We start from the raw sequence: 20,842 nt of genomic DNA on the forward strand, positions 1-20,842 counted from the left end.
ATCGCACATTCATTCTTGCGTTTTCCCATGTGGGTGAATTCTGGTATAATGGAGCATTTGTGCGAACAAATTTTAGTCGTTAAATCCTTCGTTGGTAATTTCATCTCGGGAAATGAAGTTGTTCATGTGACCTCAGGGATTAGAGGGTAATGGAAGGTCTCCGGTCGTTTTGCGCTCATAAAAACATTGCCTAATTCCGATTCAAAATAGGTGCAACTTATATGTCTTTCAGCGGAGAAGTTGGGATTGGGAGGGGTAATATTAATGACTGAAAATCTTTCTGGGTTTTCAGCTCATTAATTATGCCATATATTTCGCTTTTCACTAAAAATTGTTAGGTAGGATGAAGGGGTGTGTTGTTTAAAGAGGAGATATTACCGTACACATATAATGTCAAACACGTAGAGCCACAGGGCCACTTAGTATTCCCAATTTGTTTTCACACCAAATTAGGACTTAACTCCTTTTTGGGAAAAATCAAAATCCATTTTTCCGTTCCTTATCCCAACAATAAGGCCATCAGCCCCTTGAAATTAGTAGGAATGACCCAATTGATCCCACGAGAACACCCTGCTGCCATCTACAATTGAGTCTAACGCTGATGGGACATAATTTATTCAAGGATTATTGATCTAGTCTAATGGATGGTGTCAAGGTCGATTTATTTGTTGTTTTCAAGTGTATTGTCTCCGGGGCGAAGTTTGCACATGCGCATTAACGGTGGGGGAAATGTATTGATCTATAACTCATGACGGGGCACCATATATGGGCATAGAATACTGAACGAACACCGTGCTGCCATCTACAACTGAGTCTAACTCCGAACGGGATTCCATTTATTCATGTTTTATTAATGTCTAATGGATGATGCCAAGGTCGAGTTATTTGTTGTTATTGTTGTTGTTGTTTGACCAAGTGTAATGACACTGGGGGTGGTTTACATAATTACTAGGGGGACTGTATTGATCTAGGGGAAGAGAAGTTCCGAGAACTTGATTTACATAATCGGTGGGGAGAATGTTTTGATTCAGGAATAGGAAACAGGAAGTACATGCCTCCTTCTAAGTCAATCAGAGAGTTGGTTACATCTCATTCTAAGCCAATCAGAGGGTCGCGTACATATGGTTTCCCCCAATAAATCGCAAATTGCCCTTGAGATTTAATATATAACGGACATGCGTTGTGATTAAATTATCATTTAGTTCCAAGACACAATGGATAAAACAACAAATATTATTGATGACCTAGAAGCCTTGGCTACAGCGATTTACAATGTGAGTTCTGTTTAGTACATTTTCATTCTTTATTTTCAAATAAAATCATTTTCCTTGGTCACCCTCCAGTATATTCAGGTAAATCCCCCCCCCCCCCCTCCCACTCTAATTAAAACTCCACTATGCTATCTTTATAGTCGTTAGAAAGCGTAAAATATGCTCTTTTTAACCATGTAAACCCACCCCATTAACGACTTTAATTCTTTCATAAGAAATAATTCTCTTTTTCGATAAATTCTTGCTTTCTATATCCTATCTAAAGTGTCAACTGACTTCTGTCAACCCTTAGCTATTAATATGCTGATTCCATTTAAGCCGTCACCCTATCTTTTATCAGTTCCGTAAAGATTTAATTAGGGTTAATTATCGCATCCTGTCAACGGTCATCCGGTATCTACGAAACCAGGGAATTAAGCTTTTTGTAGGTTTCACAGAAAGACACTTTTTTCCAGTCGAATTAGCGATACAGTAAATCTTATAAATTGCAAGAGGAAGAGGTGACAGTTATGACAAATAGTTTCATATAGTATTTGCTTTTCATTTTGAGTACTCAGTGTTTATATGGGGGGGGGGGGGCAGTGCCTCGCTTCTAGCAGCTTCGCTGGAAGGTGAAACCAAACTTCCCCCCCCCCGTTAACCGCAAGGGGATGGATTCACTGTGTAGACATGTACACCCTTTGCAAAGAAAACTAATGTAGTCATTCCTTCAGGGTTATATATTTATAACCCTGAAGTTTCGTGTTTGGATAGCTTATATTTATACCATATATATGGTTGGCTATTTTGAGATCTAGATTTTAAATTCTTGGCTTAGATTTGATGCATCTGCTGGCCCTAAGGAATAATAATAGTTTTTTTTCTAAATGTTAAAAATAGAATTTCTATGCTTTTCGGGTCCGATTTCTCACAAGTTGTGTATTTAATTTTTTCTCTAAATGGTAAAATTAGGAGCCACTGACTGTCGCAAATTTTACCTTTTGCTTTGCTGAAAATGGGGGAGTGGGACTTCAATGTGATAAATGCTTTCTAGACAAAATTATGGCTAGGTTAGGTTTCTTGGGGGAACTAATTTTTATTCTGTGAAAAAGGGGAAAATTATTTCAATACTAACTTTTTTCTCTCCTTTTAAGGTAAATTATGAAGAATATATTGCCCCTCCACCACCTAGGAGAGCAAGAGAGGATGAGGCTGCTCCTTTAAGACCATCAATTTTCAAATACACTGGCCCATCCAACCCTATTCAAGACCGACGCTGCCTGCCCATGTCCCATCCGATCAGACACCAATGCATGCAGCCTGGCAGAAAATTAAAGAGGGGGTGGATGGCTGCTCACATGATAGTGAGCCTTCCCGCTACAAATCCCCAAGCCAGTGAAATCACTGCCGCATCTGCATATCCCACTGACACTGCGGGCCCATTTGCACAAGAGCGCGACGTCACCGCCCCGTCCACCCCCCATCATGCTTTGCCAGGACCATCCGGCACTCAAGTGCAGCCGTAATTTGGAGATGTAAGTTTAAATTTTATTTCTTGCTATTTTTCAACCTGATAAAATATAACGTTCTCCTTTTGAATCATAACAAGTGCATGCATTCAGTCTGCTGAATTAGGTAAGCGAAGCCAAAAAAGGTACTATATCCCGCTCATAATAAGTAGCAAAATCCTTTGCGATATAAACTGCTTTATTAACGAATGGTTCACCCTGCCCCTACAAATATTATAAAAACAACTTTCTATCAGAATGAGTTGTGTATCATGAACGGGATAGGCTATCCATTTCAAATCAAGTCAAGACACCGGTTTTTTTTCAAAGCAGATAAAGAGTATTAATATGAAATTTTTTGAGGGGTTTGTTTGAACAAAATCAAAACCTACTATGTCATGTTATAGATTGTAAATATCATATATTAAGTTTGAACTTTCAGAATATATAGAGTAGTTAGAGTAGTGAATTAATTAAATGCTACTACTAAGCGTGTTTTTAAGCCCATGTAAATAAAAATCCAATTTCAAAAATGGGGTGATTTAGACACTTTGAAAATAAGCTATTTTTCTTTTATAGATTGCATTGGTTCCATATTCGCCATCTCCCCCCTGCTTGTCAGTTGGAGAAGGAGAAGACGCGCCTATGGGGCTCTACAACAATGAAATGTCACAGCATGGTATCGTTAATTCACTTGAAATTCATGAGAACATTGATGAGTTTTTAAGTGATTTTTCTTTAAATGTTGATAATAGCACAGTTGGGCAGGAGGGGGACTTGAGTCCAAACACACTACAAATTTTAGAGGATTTTCCCAATGAATTAACAGGGAACCCTCTCCCCACTGATAACATACTTACACTTCAATCGAATGAAGTACCTTCCCATAGCCCTATTATTGAACAATGTGGGGGAGGGGTTGATGATAATAATATACAAGAGGAGGAGGGTTGGATGGTGGGGGAGGGGTGTTGATAATAATATACAAGAGGAGGAGGGGGAGGAGGTGGGGGTGGTGATAATAATATACAAGAGGAGGAGGTGGGGGAGGGTAATATCCAATTTACGACATTTTCCAAGTTTCAACTCTCAAACACAATTTTAAATACAATAGTTGTCTACACTGCAACCTTTGGAGACCCATTTAATTCGCTTTTGTGTGGTAATTTTGTGTTTGACCCTGTAGAAATTGTTCATGAATATGCAGATAGAATTTGTGCACTGCTAGAGCACCAAATTCAGTTGTGGGGAGGGGGTAGGGATTCAATTAAGGTTTCTATTGTTTTAAAGGTGTTTTATTTAAATGAGGTTAAAAGTGAGGTTTACCATCATTATGTACACACCGAGATGCGAGTGATCTATCCAAATTTAGAGAATTTTGAGGGTGTTTTTTTTTCGAGTGGATAGGCCATATTTTTACGCATCTCGAGAATTATAATGTCAACGGGAGCGGGTCTGTAGTTCTTTATGTTGAAAATTTAAGTGTTAATATCTGTAAATTTAAGAAATATTTTATTTTAAGAGGGGGGGGGCAGGTTCTGAGAGGTCAATAGTTTTAAAATATGATCCAGATTTAGTAGGTTGTCGAGGTGTCCAACGAATCTGTTTTGAAACAGGTCAAAAATGTTTCAAGTACGCTTTCCTCATATCAGCATTCAAGCCTCTAGCACGTGACGCTACCAAGACGAATTTAGATCACTGGGCTGTGCATGGGAAGGAAGGGTCCAATTTTCCCATTGTCGATGTCACTTGTATAGAGGAAAAATACCCAGTAACGCTAAGGTCTATTGATATTTTTGAAAGGGCCAATGCTCATTTAAATATCGGCGTTACTATGGCTCAGTATGAAACTGAATTTTAAGATGGGGTTCGTTCTAAAAAGAAGGGGGTGGTGATCCCAGTAAGGGGTTCGTCGATTGAATTGGTTAAACACTGGGTTGTGCTGTTGTACACACCAACATGTAGTGACCTAGCCAATTCAATTGGCCATTTCAATCCAATTACCGATTTCCAAACCGATTTCCAAACCGATTCGGATTCGATTTCCAAACCGAATCAAAGAACATCAAGCTATTGCAGTGTCCTACGCCCACGCACAAAGAGACAGTTCTAACACTATGCAGTTGTTAGAAATAGTAGAAACACTGGATGAGGGAGAGTGCATGATCAAGGCACTGACTAAATTAATTGGCACCGCTAATGGTGCTATTTCTCATTTAAGGAACACGCATTAACCTATGGTATTGTCTTCAGAGGATTGTCTTGCTATTAAAATTCAAAAAATATGCTGGGTGCGCAAGGGGGAGTTTTAAGAAGGGGACTAAAGGGAAAAGAGGGGGGAGGGGGAAAGTCATAGACCACAATCACTTGTGGCAGGAAATATCCTCTGGGGGTAATAATTGGCCATTTCAATCCAATTACAGACATTACTAGAGTTCTGGGGGAGGGTAAGAAACATAGTGCACGTTTCTACTGTCTTACATGCCTGTCTCGATTTTGGGCAGAATTAAAGTTGCAAAATCATATGAAGCACTGTAGACGGCATGGCTACCAGTCAGTGGATTCGATTTCCAAACCGAATCAAAGAACATCAAGCTATTGCAGTGTCCTACGCCCACGCACAAAGAGACAGTTCTAACACTTTGCAGTTGTTAAAGATTGTTGAAACACTGGATGAGGGTGAGTTCCTGATCAGGGCATTGACTAAATTAATTGGCACCGCTAACGGTACTATTTCTCGTTTGAGAAATACGCATTACCCTATGGTGCTGTCTTCAGAGGATCGTCTCGCGATTAAAAATCAAAAAATATGTTGGATTTGTAAGGGGGAGTTTGAAGAGGGGGATAAGGGGACTAAAGGGAAAAGAGGGGGAAGGGGGAAAGTCATAGACCACAATCACTTGTGGCAGGAAATATCCTCTGGGGGTAGTAATTTTAGTGGGGTAGAACATCAATCGTGTAATATAAATGATAGCCAGAAGTTTTTTATTCCAGTTTTTATTCATCATTCAAATTATGATTTAAAATTTATTTTACCCGCTCTGGCATGTATGCACAAGGAGGGAGGGGGAGTAGAGAGTCCATGGGTAAATAACTCATTTACCTATAACATCATTCCCGAATCGGCCGAGAAGTTGGTGCTTCTCGAGTTGAAATGGCAGGTAGTAAATAATAGGCGTATGTGCTGGAATAAAATCAGGTTTTTAGATTCCTTTAGTTTTTTTCCCAAGGCATTGAGTCAATTGATTCAAGTGCAGAAAAGCGACAATATTGATAGTTTTCCTTTGCTTAAACAGAACTTTCCAGACAGTGAAATGTATGACCTATTGACCTGTAAAGGTGTATATGCATACGACTATTACTGTTCTGGCGCTCGCTTAAGCGAGGAGAAACTATCTCCAATTGAAGCTTTCTATAATTCACTCACCAACAGTGAATGCACAGCCGAGGAACTCGAATTTGCCAAAGAAGGTGTGGTCTAAGGGGATTTGTAAAAATGGGTGGGATTATTGTAGACTGTACTTGGCCAGTGATGTTTTAACTCTGTTAGACATAGTCTGCAGGAACACAGACCAAATCTATTGAGAGTTCGGAATAGATATAGGCTATTATTTTTCCACACCACATTTGGTGATGGACTTGATTTTAAAAATTAGTAGGGAGGAAATAGGCTTAATAACAGATGTGGATCAACACCTTTTTGTAGAAAGATCAATGAGGGTTGGGTATGTTTTTCATGGGGATCGCGTCTTGACAACTGATCCAAGCGGACAAAACAGCAACACCAGTGCAAAGTCAAATGCAGTGTTCTTGGACATGAACTCATTGTACCCCTCGGGAATGTCTCACTACTCTTTTCCGTGTGGTGACTATCAAAGGCTTGAGAATCCTTGTGAGTTCCTCAACATTACCACTGTTAAGGACAATGAGCCACAAGGATCGTTCTTTGAAATTGATGGGCACTTTCCACTGGCGCGTCATGATTCGGTCAGGGATTTTGTTTTTCCCTTTATCAATCGACCAGTGACCAGGGACTCACTGATCCCCTACAATCGATCATTGGTTGAGGATATGGGGATGCACTGGACCCCCTCTAAGCAAAAACTGATATCAGATATGGACCCTAAGGAGAATATCGTTGTTCACCATGTGCTTTTTCACTGGATGGTGAACAATGGTTTCAAGATTACCAAAATACATAGGTTCCTGCTATTCAATCAAAAACCCTACTTAAAGAACATTATCGACATTTTTGTTGATAAACGCTCTCCGGCAAGAACCAAAGTGGAGAAGGAAATGTACAAACTCATTCTAAATTCAGCGTTTTGCAAAATGAAAGTGTACGGAACAGATCTCGCTGCGATGTCGTAACCTGCCCCCAAGAATGTGCACGGATTATTAAAGACCCCAATTTTACAATGTTCACGAGCATAGAGGCTGGCATGGTTCTTCTACACAGGAAAAAGAGAAATGTGGTACTGAACAAGAATATAGCAGGAGGTAGTTCTGTACTTGAAATTTCCAAAAAGCTCATATTGTCGTTTTTTTACAATGTGTGCAATGTGCAATTGCCACGGGAGGTTCAAGTTTACTATGGGGATACAGATTCTCTGCTGTTAAAGGTGAAAACCCGGGATTTATTGGGGGATTTAGAAAATGGGGAACATCGGCTCGCGGATGGATTTCACCAATTGGAATCCGCCCCTCTACCCCGAGTTGGTGAAACGTCAAGCCCCCAACCAACTGCTAATGTTAAAATCAGAGACGGGGAGTGATTTGATATCCAGGGGGGTGTTCCCGGGTCCTAAAGTTTATTGCGTGGAAACACATAATGGGGATCTAAAGCAAGCGTGTAAAGGGGTGCCTACATATTTTGTAAAGAGCAATTTCAACATGATCGTGTACAGAAACTGTGTAGAGAGTAGCCTAGTGCCGAGAGCCCAAGTGCTTGCAATTCGCTCTCTACAGTATAAAAATTATACTGTAAGAGTGGAAAAGAATGCAATGTCGTCTATATCCGACAAAGTCTATGTGCTCGAGAATGGTGTAAGTGTACTGCCACATGGTCACTACCGTATTTCAGACCGAGTCGAATGCATAGACTATCGCAATCAACTTGGTCTAGATAAATTAACCTGAATTTGATTCTAACCTAACCTAACCCTAACCTTTCATAAATTAAATGCTCTAACCACTAACCACTAACCTTTCGTGAATTAACTAACCCAACCTAACCTGCAGTGACGACGACGACTATTGTACTGTTTCGATCCCTGGAGGGGGAGGGTCCCGCCCACGGCTGGCCCTGCCGCTCCCGGGGGTGGGGGGTCCCCCTTTTAAATTCATAATGTTCAGCTGTGCTATTTTAAGTTCTATTTTAAGTTTCCCCTCTTTTTTTCAAGTGATTTACCGTACAAATAGTGTTTGTGCTAATGTGCAAATAGTGATGCAGGACAAAAAGTGTTTTTTTATGACAATAAGTGTTGTTGTTGTTGTTCTTCTTGTTCATGTTTGAACAGAAGTGTTTTTATAATAAATGTTGTACATAAAGTGTTTTTTATCGTTGTTCATGTTGAACAAATTGAGTTTTCATGTTGAATAAATGAATGAAATATTGTTTTGTTGTTCTTGTTGAACAAGTGTCATTCTTATGTTTTTCATGTTGAACAAATAGAGTTTTCATGTCAAATAAATGACAATGAAATATTGTTTTTGTTGTTCTTGTTAACGTACTAGATAGATCTATGTTAACGTACTAGGAAAATTATTATTACTACTACTACTACTTATTCACTGGACACGTATGATTTACAGTTAGTTGTAGTCCGACTGTTGTCAACAGCAGCAGCAGCAGCAGCATGTATCAATTTAACACACCCTTCAGATCGTTTCTGTGCGGTCCATCAATGTCGGGGAGAACAACACTTTTAGCTAAAATAATTCAAAATTGTCAGAAATTTTTTTTGGAAAAACCAAAGAAAATTTTTTATTGCTATAGTATTTGGTAGGAGTCCTATGATCAAATAAAAGCTATTGACACACCCATACCAATACAATTCATACGGGGACTTGATGTTTTCAATAGTATTGAACAAAATTCATTGCTGATTATTGATTATTTTGTTGAATTCAATGAACAGTTCTCCCTGGAAATGTTACTGCTGTTCACTGTTCGCTTTTGCTATGACCAGATTTCCATGACCCGAGTTCTGCACAATGTGTTTCATCAGAGCAAATGTATGCGAACCCTTGCATTGAATTGCACCATCTATATTATCTATCGAGTTGTTCGTGATTCTAGCTCGCTAATAACTCAATAAGCAAATTTACCCCGGTGCCCCTAAATTTCTGCTGTCAGCGTAACTCAGGCGACAAATAAGCCCTACGGCTACATTTTGCTAGATCTTAATCAGAGCACACCCGAGGATCTACGTGTTGTCACCGACATTTCCGACAATGAAATTACCGTATATCTTCCGGTGAACAGTAGATAAAGCTATTAGTTGCCATTATGACACTGAAGAAACTACACGAACAATGGCATTTATTTTCCGTTCTATGCACTTCAAAACCTCCACTCAGGAAGGCTATACTATAACATGGCGTTGACAATGATTTCATTAATCTAATATCTGAACTTTGTTGAAATTTAACTAAGGGCAATGTACACTTGCCAGAAGGTGTTAGACAACAGACAAAGCAACATCGTTCCACTGTACGCGCCTTGGCTTGCAAAAACAAGGTAAAAATTTTTAAAAGAAAACGGCTCCTTCAAGCGGGCGGTAGCTTTTTCACACTTTTACTGCCAATAATTGCAGGACTTGTAAACAGTTTTCTCTAGAGAACGGCTAAACCCTATAAATAGACACCATTTGAACTTATCCTCTTGCCCGTCGAACATTTTGAAGACAATCTAAGCAAATTCATTAATGATGAGAATATTGCCGATGACAAAAAACTGCTTTTACTTCAAGATTCATTGCGACGTGTGGACAAACATAGACCTTGTCGTGAGAGACCCGCCGCTGTTACCGTCATCGATCCCTCCAAACAGGAAACATATCCTCAAGATTCTGCAGCAGCAGTGCAATCAAAGGAGAAGGAATTGAATTCAATTGTATCGAAAATTGGAAACCTATTGCCAGTGACCTATCGTGAACAGAGTAAAAGAGTATTATCTTATCTCATGTTGGAAACTGGTGATAAACATCAAGTTCAAGTTGACAGCACAGGGATACGAATTATAATTTAGGGAAAAAGTTATAATCTTGTTGATTTAATTTGTGATATGGTGACGAATCGTATAGGATTTTTATCGTTTGAAAATAATCTTTCTAAATGCTACAAACTTCCCAAAAAGTCTTATTGGCAATAAATAAATTCTTAAGAAACTAAGAGAATATAGTCCTCCAACAACGCCAACACCAACAGCATTTAAAAAAGAAGAAGATTCAATATTGGAAAATACTTGCAGCAGCAACAGCAGCAATGATTTTATAACACCTGTGGCTAGTCAAAAGCGAAGACAGATTAATTCACCCTCCAGTGTTCAAAAGGGAAGTGGACATTACACTACGTGTTTGTGTTCAAAATGGTTGAAGTTCTGAAACATGTCTATGAAAATATTGGTGAAGCGGGAAGTTTAAGTTCCCCCAAAACGCTTTCTAAAGTTGTCTCTGACAGCATATTAAAAAAAAGCAAAGAAGTATCTACAGAATGAACCGTGTTACACACTGCATCAGAATCGTAGGCTTCGTGGCAAACAATATCGACAAACTAAAACCTTTTTCCCTCTGCATATAATGCAAACGGATCTTTTAACTTTAGACACATTTCAACGGCGTCACAATGCACTATACAAATATATTCTAGTGGCAATCAGTGTCTTTAGTCGCTATGCCTATGTCATCCCATTACGGTCAAAGAGAGGTGTTGAAGTTGCTCAGGACATTTAAAGTATTCTTGAGCAGGATTGCTATAGAAAAATTCAATCGGATCGTGGTAGTGAATTTGTTAATCCCCATGTGCAAAAGGTTCTATTGAAATATAATACAACACTTTATCATAGTCACAGCCCGATAAAGACTGCATTGGCTGAACGATTGATAAGAATGATTCGTCTATTAATTTCAAGATATTGTACAGTGAAAAATATACCTGCTTTTATTCATGATTTAGATAAAAGTATGCGGATATACAACCATCGACCCCATCGATCTCTGTCTAACTCAAGCCCTCGGGAAGTTCATTGCAGTGAAAATACATTTGATGCTTTTATAAAGCAATATTCCAATGGTGAAAAAGAAAAAAATGTAAAAAAGAAGAAATTCAATGTTGGTGATACTGTTCGAATTAATAGAACTACCAATATTTTTGAAAAGGGGAATTATTTATGGAGCACTGAACTTTTTAAAGTGTCCAAAATCCTGGACACCGAACCCACAAAATATCGACTGCGAGACACCAAAGATGATGTGATTCTCGGCGGTTTTTATGAATATGAATTGCAAAACGTTAGAAACACTAGTGAAATTTATCAAATTGAAAAGATATTAAAGAGTCGTACTCATAGGGGCCAGAGACAGTTGCTTATTTGCTGGCTAGGATACAACTCTAATTTTGATTCCTGGGTCAGTGCTGACGATATTAACAATGCCCAATGATTTCTATGTGACTTTCATGTCCAATGTTTATGATCCTCTCTACAATGACCTGAATAGAACAAGTGATTTTTGGACGAAACTCTCCCCCACCATAAAATTCGACGACAATGGAAAGTATGAAGTGGCTCTTGTCGACTGTATTCTCAAAAATACATACGACATCTTGAGAAAAAATTGTAAATTTGAAATAAAATTAGACACTATGATTGGCCACAATCACCCTCAGGTGATCAAGAACAAATTCAAAAGATCAATTGGACGGAGTATCCATATATTGAATTACCCTATGAGGAACTCACATGTATGAATGATTTATGTCGTTCTATTAATAAAAGAATTTCCGTTCGAAAAAAAGAGCTTTTTGTTTCAACTATTCAAAGGAGGAGGGCAATATCTACATTAGTTCACCTATTGCCAATGAAAAGGTTATTCTCAATGATAATCTAAAGGATGTTCTTGGCTTTAAGCTCAATATAATCAACGGTAAAAGTGCCGGAATCACTAATTTCATTTTTGCTGACTACCCACCTGCCTTCTCAACGGACACTTGTATATTTCTCTACGCCTTATTTGTTGAAACATCTCGGGTTGGTAACTCAAATGTTCCCCTCCTACGAGTTCTTGAACGAAAAACCAATTACGAACATATTCACCACTACAATATAAAGCATCTTCAGTATATTCCCGTAAACACTTCCTATTTGGAACTCTGTCAGTTAACACTATGAACTAAATTAAGTGATCCCATAGCAATTTCAAAAGATTTGACTCTGATTACTTGCCATTTTTAAACAATCGTTCAACAACAAGATGTCTAATAGAAAAGTGGTATTCATTTGTCCTTATATTGACTGCTATGTTAATACTCTTGGTCCAAGACAACAGGGCAATTGAATGGACTATTACAAAGGGCGTACTACAATGTCCGGCTATGGTAATGGCAGTTGGTTTGCTAAGCTGTTTCGCTCTTCACTACCACTGGCTAGAAAATATCTTGTACCGGCTGCAACAGATTCTGCATCTTCTAAACTATAAGATTAGTGTTCTGGCAAGGAATTAAAAAAAATCACAATGGAAGATCCTTGGCCCAGTGCGCGAACCCTTGGCAAGAGATTAAAACAAAATGGTAAAGGTTTAAAAAGGTCGAGAAACAATGCATCACTCATCAGTCTCTACTCAGGTCGGAAACGAAAGACATCACCACTGTCAAAGAAAAGAAGGAAAAAGCCGACACGTACTGTAAGCACTAGTAGAAGAAGAAGCCCCAGGAAGAGAATTGTTAGATCGAAACTAGATTTCTTTTCCTAAGATGTCCTACCTACCGCATAAGGATTCTCAACCTTCAATCATCGCCTCATTGAATCTATTCAATGCAGAAAATGTTGATGTGAGTGTCAAGCATGGATACTATGAACAATTTTATCCTCAACAACCACTCTCCGATAATATCCACTTTCAAATTTATTTCAATGAAGACTACTTTATGGACATGTCTTCGACATTTATAGATGTACAAATGAAAGTCCGGAAATCCGATAATACATTGCCAATTCGGGCCGATGGAATATCCTATGAAAATTGTATATTGCATAATCTATTTCATCAAATCAGTGTCTACATCAATGGCACGCTGGTGAGCACAAGCAACAATCTCTCAAATTATACAAGCTATATGCAATTCATGTTGATGACACCCAAGTCATACAAGGAATTGAGAGGCACCTCCAATGGATATGAGTATATTACTAATACTGATAGTACAGGTGCACTTAAAAATGCTACAACTAGTGAATTACATCTAGTTGGAAAAATATATCATGAAATATTGGATATACCCCAATGGCTACCACCCAATGTTAAAGTAGATATAAAACTGACGCTTCCACCATCCAATTTCATATTGAGAAAAGACCTGCTTCCAATCCTGATGTAAGTCTCTCCCTCACCTCGGCAATACTTCATGTACGCAAACAACAAGTCATGAGCTCTGTTGCTTTGGCAGTGGAAAAACTTAGAGTCAGTGGAAATAATATTAAACTACTTGTTCCTCATTCAATCACCAAGCAATGTCATATTGCCATGGGGTCACGCACATTCGCTGACTCATTTTTTATCAATTGCGAAATTCCATCAAAACTTGCTTTGGCATTTGTAAAAAGCACCAGTGCAATAGGATCATGGACTGGATGTCCACATAAATTCGAGATGTTTGGACTTTCATCTCTTGTGTGCAAAGTAAACGGCATCCCACTCTACAATCTATCTTTTGATTAATCCTATAGAACATTGTATGAGCTGACCATGCAAACCCTAGATCATGATTCGCAACTATTTAAAAATGGTATAACCGAAGAAATGTTTGCTAAAACACATGGTATCATTGTACTGGATTTGTCTGGCACGCAGGATATGAGTATAGTACGTACGGTTAGTGTGCGTATAGAGTGTACATTTGCTGACCCATTGGCTGAGAGTATTGCACTAATCTCACTAAATCAATATGAAACCTATTGGGAAATCACTCCCGAAGGCAGTGTTCTACTAGAATTGGCCCCTTGAACACCAGTAAAAAAATCAATGTATTTAATGTGACTCCCTACATGTCCCAGCACAAATCCTATTGTCCGCCCTCGGACTTTCTTGGAAAAATTCAAAGTGGAAACAATATCTGAATTATTGTTAATAGCAGTCCGTCGACTGTGCTGACGGGTCATTGGCTGTGCATCTTTCAAACAATGAAGACGATTGAATTCTTTGATCCTCTTGGTCTACCCTATACATTCTACACACCCCACATCAGCAACTATATAGAGAGCAGTGGAAAAACTATTATTCAAAATCGGAGGAGAGTGCAGGATCTGACGAATAAAAGCTGTGGCTTCCATGCACTACTATATTTTGTGTTCCGATGTCGCGGATATACTTACAAGCAGTTTCTAAACATTTTTGGTGAAAATCCACGTCTGAACGACTTTCTAGTGGAAAATATCCTCTCAAATCTGTACAGTATAAATTTCAATGCTCTAAAAGTAAAGTGCTTAAAAAATGTTTGTAAATTTGTTTATTAATAAAATGCATATATATACAACAATGTCTTTAAATCTTCACTTTAGATTTCTTCATCGGTGTATAGGAAACTGTCGTGAACCACTAATGTTGGTAAATCATTTAGATTCACTGTATATTCATCTTGACTGACTGCAAAGTCAGGGTCACATTTTCTACAGTAAAATGTTACTTCACTCTTGTCATATCTCTTTGTATAGTCAATGATACTATTTGCATTCATATTATGAAATTCACGAGTTTCAATCTGTCTATTTGAAGCAATATCACATTCAGTGTTATCAAATGGTGAATCACATTCAGTAACTGCCAAATAAATGCAACCTGGCTTTCAGTAATAGTAAGCAGTGTCGACAAAACGTTGACGTAGAAGCTAAATTGTCATGCTACTCCAACAGATTGACTCGTAGACAAGGCTTCTCTGCCCAGAATAGTTTAAATACACGATGATACTAATCTCGTAGAAATAAACTAAAATCACGTTTGGGATTCTTTCCAATCATAGCGGGGTGAGTATTCTCCCACTGATCACATTTATCGTAGTGACAATTGGAGCACAGATGTCCTCTAGGGTGAGAGTTACAAATCTCCTCAAGACATGAATTACATCCCTTAATTTGTACTGCATAGCCTCTATTTAATTTACAAGGATTACATAATTTACACTTTTCACTATAGTCATCAATAATTGTACAATTCTCACATTGAGTCCAACTGCCAAGAGTGTACATGCACAATGGACATGTATAGAACATTTTTTGGTTTCCGATGTCAACTCTCTCTCACAGCTAAAACGAAACTGATCGTCCCTGCCGACGGATAAATTCAGGGTGGAGGAATGGGAGAGGAGTAGCTGTGTGAAGTAACCTCTTTCAATTGGTGGAGGGAGCCATCTACATTGCATTTATTGGAAATCTTTTTAAAAGTGTATACACGAAATTATTCTCCGTTTTTCTAATTAAAGTATCAATAAGTTGACTATAAGCGTTTTAGTCACATTGACAAAGTTTCATATAATAGTGACACAAGGAGGAATGAGTTTACATTATATTGTCGAGTGTTCCCCGAGAGACTATCCTGCGTTGAAGAGATAACTCGAGAAAATTGTCATCCAAAATCAAATGTTTTTCCATAAACACTAGATTTGATCGAATTCTCTCTTTCTCAAATGTATTCATTTTTCAATCCTTTCACTCTGACTGCTGACTCTAGACTGACCATGATTCGTTAGCCTAACATTCTAACAACAAAAAGAAAGGGAACATTTTCGATTTCGAAACAATTTTATTGAATAATTACAACAATAATACTAGACATGTACAATTAGTGATACTGTTTATTGTCTTCGATATGTTTCACTAATGCACTTAAAGCACATTGAAGTCTATTCACATGTGCTATATCAACCTTAGCAGCGAAACATAATTGATCCTCCATTTTCTATTTTTTGAGAGATATCAGATGTCTTGCACGTACTTTACCCCATTTCGGGCACAGCCGTAAGCATCATATGATTTTTACCATTCCGGGGTGGCCTCTTGTACTATTACCGCCAAGTCCATTATCAACTTCTATTAGGATAAACAGTCCACTAAATGTCAGTACAAATATATATCCAAATGAGTAAAGTCAAACTGCTCTCACTCCTTTTAATTAAATTTAAAGACTAATAAGAAAACTATCGCATAAATCCTTTCATTATTTTTTCTATAAGCCTCCCACAATAATATTAAACCAGCCCTCTTTTTGGATTATAAGTATTTTTACCCGACTCGATGATTGGCTTAGAAGGAGGCATGTACTTCCTGTTTCCCATTGCTGGATCAAAACATTCTCCCCACCGATTACGCAATCAATTTCTCAGAAATTCTCTCCCCTTCGTGGATCGATAATCCTCGAATAAATTATTTCCCGTCAGCGTTAGACTAAATTGTAGATGGCAGCACGGTGTTCGTTCAGTATTCTATGCCCATATATGGTGCCCCGTCATGAGTTATAGATTAATACATTTCCCCCACCGTTAATGCGCATGTGCAAACTTCGCCCCGGAGACAATGCACTTGAAAACAACAAATAAATCGATCTTGACACCATCCATTGGACTAGATCAATATTCCTTGAATAAATTATGTCCCGTCAGCGTTAGACTCAATTGTAGATGGCAGCACGGTGTTCTCGTGGGATCAATTGGGTCATTCCTACTGAAATTTTCAAAATCGGAACGAGTTATATATATATATATATATATATATATATATATATATATATATATATATATATATATATATATATATATATATATATATATATATATATATATATATATATATATATATATATATATATATATATATATATATATATATATATAAACTGATGTCATATACTTTTATCGGCTCTTTTGAGCCGATAAAGCCGATTGGGCTGATTTTCAGTTCATTGATTAGCGTTAAGATCAAAATTGTGTCTCTTACTTCAAAACTACATATTCTTCAACTTTTTATATCACTACCAGGAGCAAAGGGTAAGCTTCAATGCTTATAGCAACGGGAGGATCATTAAAGTATATTTGGCATACGTGATACCATTCCTCTGCCTCAGTCCTAAACACAGAAAATGAAACAACAAAACAAACATAAATCACTAACAGAAATTTCTTGGTGACTGGGCCAGGGAACCGTCACACATCTTAAGTACTTAATTGTAATTTCAGTTTGAAACTGGTGTCTGCTTGCTTTCTAGCTGGAATAAGCCTTCTACTTGGAAGCAGCCATCATGGCTCAAACAAACAGAAGCATGGCGGATAATTTCACTATCGATGAATATGGATCGATGCAGACAAGGCTAATATAAAGCCTTAAGTAATTTTCTTCAACTTCAAATCGTATCTTAGAGATTAAAACTGCAAAAATCATGAAAAACATCATGAAAAATATAAGATTTATACCAACTTAAAAACGAAGCAGTGTCAGTTTGTCATGAAAAAAAAACGTAGAAAAAAAACGGCACTGCAGCAATACAATCCCAACCTAATGTTCGATCAAAAATAGTGTCCCCCGGTGTGGTCTGCATGCCTCTTACTGCAAAAAAAACAACTGGAAACTGGAGAGAGCTTGATCTTCAGGGGGTTAGAATTGCTCCGAAGGGATTATAAAGTACTAGTGACAGGATTACTTGGACAAATTGAAAACTGAAGAAACTTAAAGAGCTACAGCTACAAGTAGAATAACAGTCTTCGGTCATAAAAAAAGAGTAAAGGCAGCAGTACACATAAACTGAGAATCGGTAGAATGCGTTTGGGGTTTTCGTCAAGGGACCGAACTAAATGTCCAATCTTATATGTGTCCTTGTTATTTACCTTAGCTGTTTTTGGGCTTCATCCCAGAGGCTTGTGTATCCCGATTTATTGCCGTAGTTTTTCAAATGCACTTCCCTCAATCTTTCAGTAAATTCAGACATCTGTCCTTCAAATTTAATCATCCAAACAGCTCCAGTAACAATATCACTTCCCAAGAAGCAAAGAACCAGGTACCAATAAATTGTAACTAACTTTGTATCGAGCCTGGAAATATAAACGAGATTAGATGACAGAAAAAAGTGACTTTCCTGTAAGGGTAATGGAATCATGTTTTGGCGCACAGGAAACGTTTTCAAGGTCAAATGACATGAACAGTATCAAGTGTAAAAATTTCCATATAGACGGTTAAACATGATTTATTTGAAATCTGCTTGAAATAAGGCCAATACTAACTTCAGTAAAAACTTGTATTAAAAAAAGTATTAAAGATAAATTAAATATAAAGCTATTTAACATATAGTTGCTCAATTCTGTGTGGCTTATTTAATTTCTGTTTTGGCTAGCCTGTCCGGTAAAACTGAAGTCGGCTCTTTAGAACTGGGACCGGGCCTTTTTTGATATAACATTGGAGCAGCAATTTGCTAATTTGTGTACTTGACAAATTTAAAAGTAACTAAAATCGTGGATATGGATTGCTTATTTCGGTGCTTAGGAAAATCAATACTGTGATACGAAAAGCATGGTATTACCCAGTAAAGAATAAAGGTACGTTGTGGGGATCATTAGTTGATAATTTTGGTGTTTATGAAGGCATTAAAGTAATGCAGATAGTATGATAGCTTCTCCATGTTTACATAACAAAAATAGGGATGGACATGGCCGTATCCAGGATTTTTTCGGGGGGAGGGGCTGGGGGGAGGTGCTATATTTTTAGACAACACCAAAAATGTGCTTATATCAACAAATAGGGTATGCAGGGTTCAACCCTGTATACGGTCTTGGGGATTGACCATTGTTGATAAATTACCTCTAAAATTGCCTTTAAATTTATCACTGAATTTAGCTTTAAAGGTAAATTCATAAGAATAAACAAAAATTGTACATGTGGGAATGGGCTTGAATTCTTATATGTGCATTTTTATTTCTAAATTTTTCAAGTTTTCGTGAAAGGTCCTTCCTATTATTGTGTTAAGGCCTTTACCCCCTAACTTCTATTTGATTTGAAAAATATTTTGGATAGACGCCTTTGGGTCCCAAAATTAGCAACAGTCTGACCACTGCCTTATAGGCTATACCAGTTGATACTATCATACCTTATATTTTTTTTTCTATGGTATCAGAACTAATAGGCTGCTATCCCAATTTTAGTTACCTATAGCTTCCGGAATTGACAGACCGCTACTCCGATTTACCCAAAGAGCCCCGGACTGGTACCGAGTACCTGATTTTATAGAGAACCCTAGTTGGCCTAGATCTAAAATCGTAATAAGTAATATAGAACCACGATAAAAAAAAAAAAAAAAATCGATTGTTAAACCCTGGACCAAATTGGCGTAATTTGAAAAAGAGCCAATTCTTTGTGTCCTAAACTGAAGATCGCAACTTGCTCCTTTTCCGAAAACAAGTTACTAGGCTTATGCTCTTAAGAGTTCCTAGTAGGATTTTATCCACCTGCACTGAGCTGAACTCTCCACTGTTGCAAACAAGTTATGATCGAACTTTAAAAAGTTCGACCATTCTTCTATTCTGGATCTGATCAAACCGAGGTCATGGTTACAGAAAATTGGAATTATTTGAACGGAAATTTTAAGTTTTAGTACCCTTCATAGGTAGGCTAATTGAGCTAGAAAAGCAAAGTTCTCGAAATAAAGAAAAGAGGGACAGAAATAAAACTCATAGATAGTAGACGGGCACCTATTGATCCCACGAGAACCTCGTGGTTTATGGTTTTATCAGTTATAAAGAAAAAAAAGATGAAATTATAACATTAAAAAAAATGAATTTTTCAAATTCTAACTTGAAAAACCATGAATTTAATATTTCTCTCGTGAAAAACCCACCCTTTTGACACATTTCGTGCTTTGTTTTTGTTTTATAACGATATAATTTTAAAATTAATGTTATTACAAGTTATAATGTTAAAAATTAATGGTTTTCAAAGTGAGAATTTTAAAAACAGTAAATTTCTCACTTGGAAAACCATAAACCACGTGGTCCTGTCACGAGTTTCTCACTTGGAAAACCATAAACCACGTGGTGCTGTCACGAGTCAGAACACCTGTGCTGTCGACCTCAATTCACATATCGTGAATCAATAAGTCCACTTAGAAACAACATATTAATTTCCCTTTCTTGACAGATCAATCAATCAATGACATCATCTATCAGACTTTAAATGTCCCTTTCTTGACAGATCAAACAATCAATGACATCATCTGTCAGACTTTAAAAATTTCCGCCTAGAAACATTTCTCCAGGAATAGATCCAAAATCATTAATGTCTTTGCCTCGGGAACATTTCTACTGGTCGAACTCCAAAGGATATTAATAACCAAATGACCTGGAAACACTTAGGCAAGAAACATCTTAACGAGGAATTGTTTTAGCGCGCGTGAAGGTTTCCAAATAATTTGAAATGCATTGACGCAGAGATGCCAATAACAAAGGAACACGCTGAATTTGCGTTTAGGGATTATTTGGGCGAAACCGTTTTAGACAGGTTATGGAACTATTTCGGTGAAACAGATAGAGACATTTTAAAAGAAGATTTTTGAATAGATTTTGGAGGAGGTTTTGAGTGTGGTCGTTATAATACACAAGTTTCATTTTAACAGTGTTGTGAGGTCCTCTAACCCAACCCCAAAGGGTTCCAATCCTCCTCCCCCACCCCCGACGGAAGCCCCCGGTCCTCAAAGCCCCCCAAACCCCCAAAGGTTCCGATCCCCCTACCACAACCCCGAAGGAAGCCACCGGTCCTCAAAGGTTCTCTGGGCTTCCAAAGGACCCCCCCCCCGGACCCCCAAAGACCCTCACCCAGTCCCCAAAGGTCCCCAGGCA

At 37.9% G+C, this 20,842-nt stretch overlaps 2 protein-coding genes across 3 annotated transcripts in view; one reads left to right on the forward strand and one right to left on the reverse strand.

Annotated features, from left to right (window-relative positions):
* The window catches only part of LOC148952099 (uncharacterized), a 644,245-nt gene that overhangs the window by 430,658 nt on the left and 192,745 nt on the right, over positions 1 to 20,842 (forward strand). The window lies entirely within an intron of this gene.
* Positions 1 to 20,842, reverse strand: part of LOC148952100 (uncharacterized) — a 122,178-nt gene that overhangs the window by 50,257 nt on the left and 51,079 nt on the right. Inside the window, exon 3 of the mRNA XM_089088625.1 lies at positions 17,846 to 18,049. Coding sequence (XP_088944751.1) covers positions 17,846 to 18,049 — 204 coding nt within the window. The remainder of the gene's footprint in view (positions 1 to 17,845; positions 18,050 to 20,842) is intronic.

The sequence above is a fragment of the Artemia sp. Qi Xiang Cuo genome, chromosome 5 (assembly GCF_049724085.1).
Source record: "Artemia sp. Qi Xiang Cuo chromosome 5, ASM4972408v1, whole genome shotgun sequence".
Classification (NCBI taxonomy): domain Eukaryota; kingdom Metazoa; phylum Arthropoda; class Branchiopoda; order Anostraca; family Artemiidae; genus Artemia; species Artemia sp. Qi Xiang Cuo.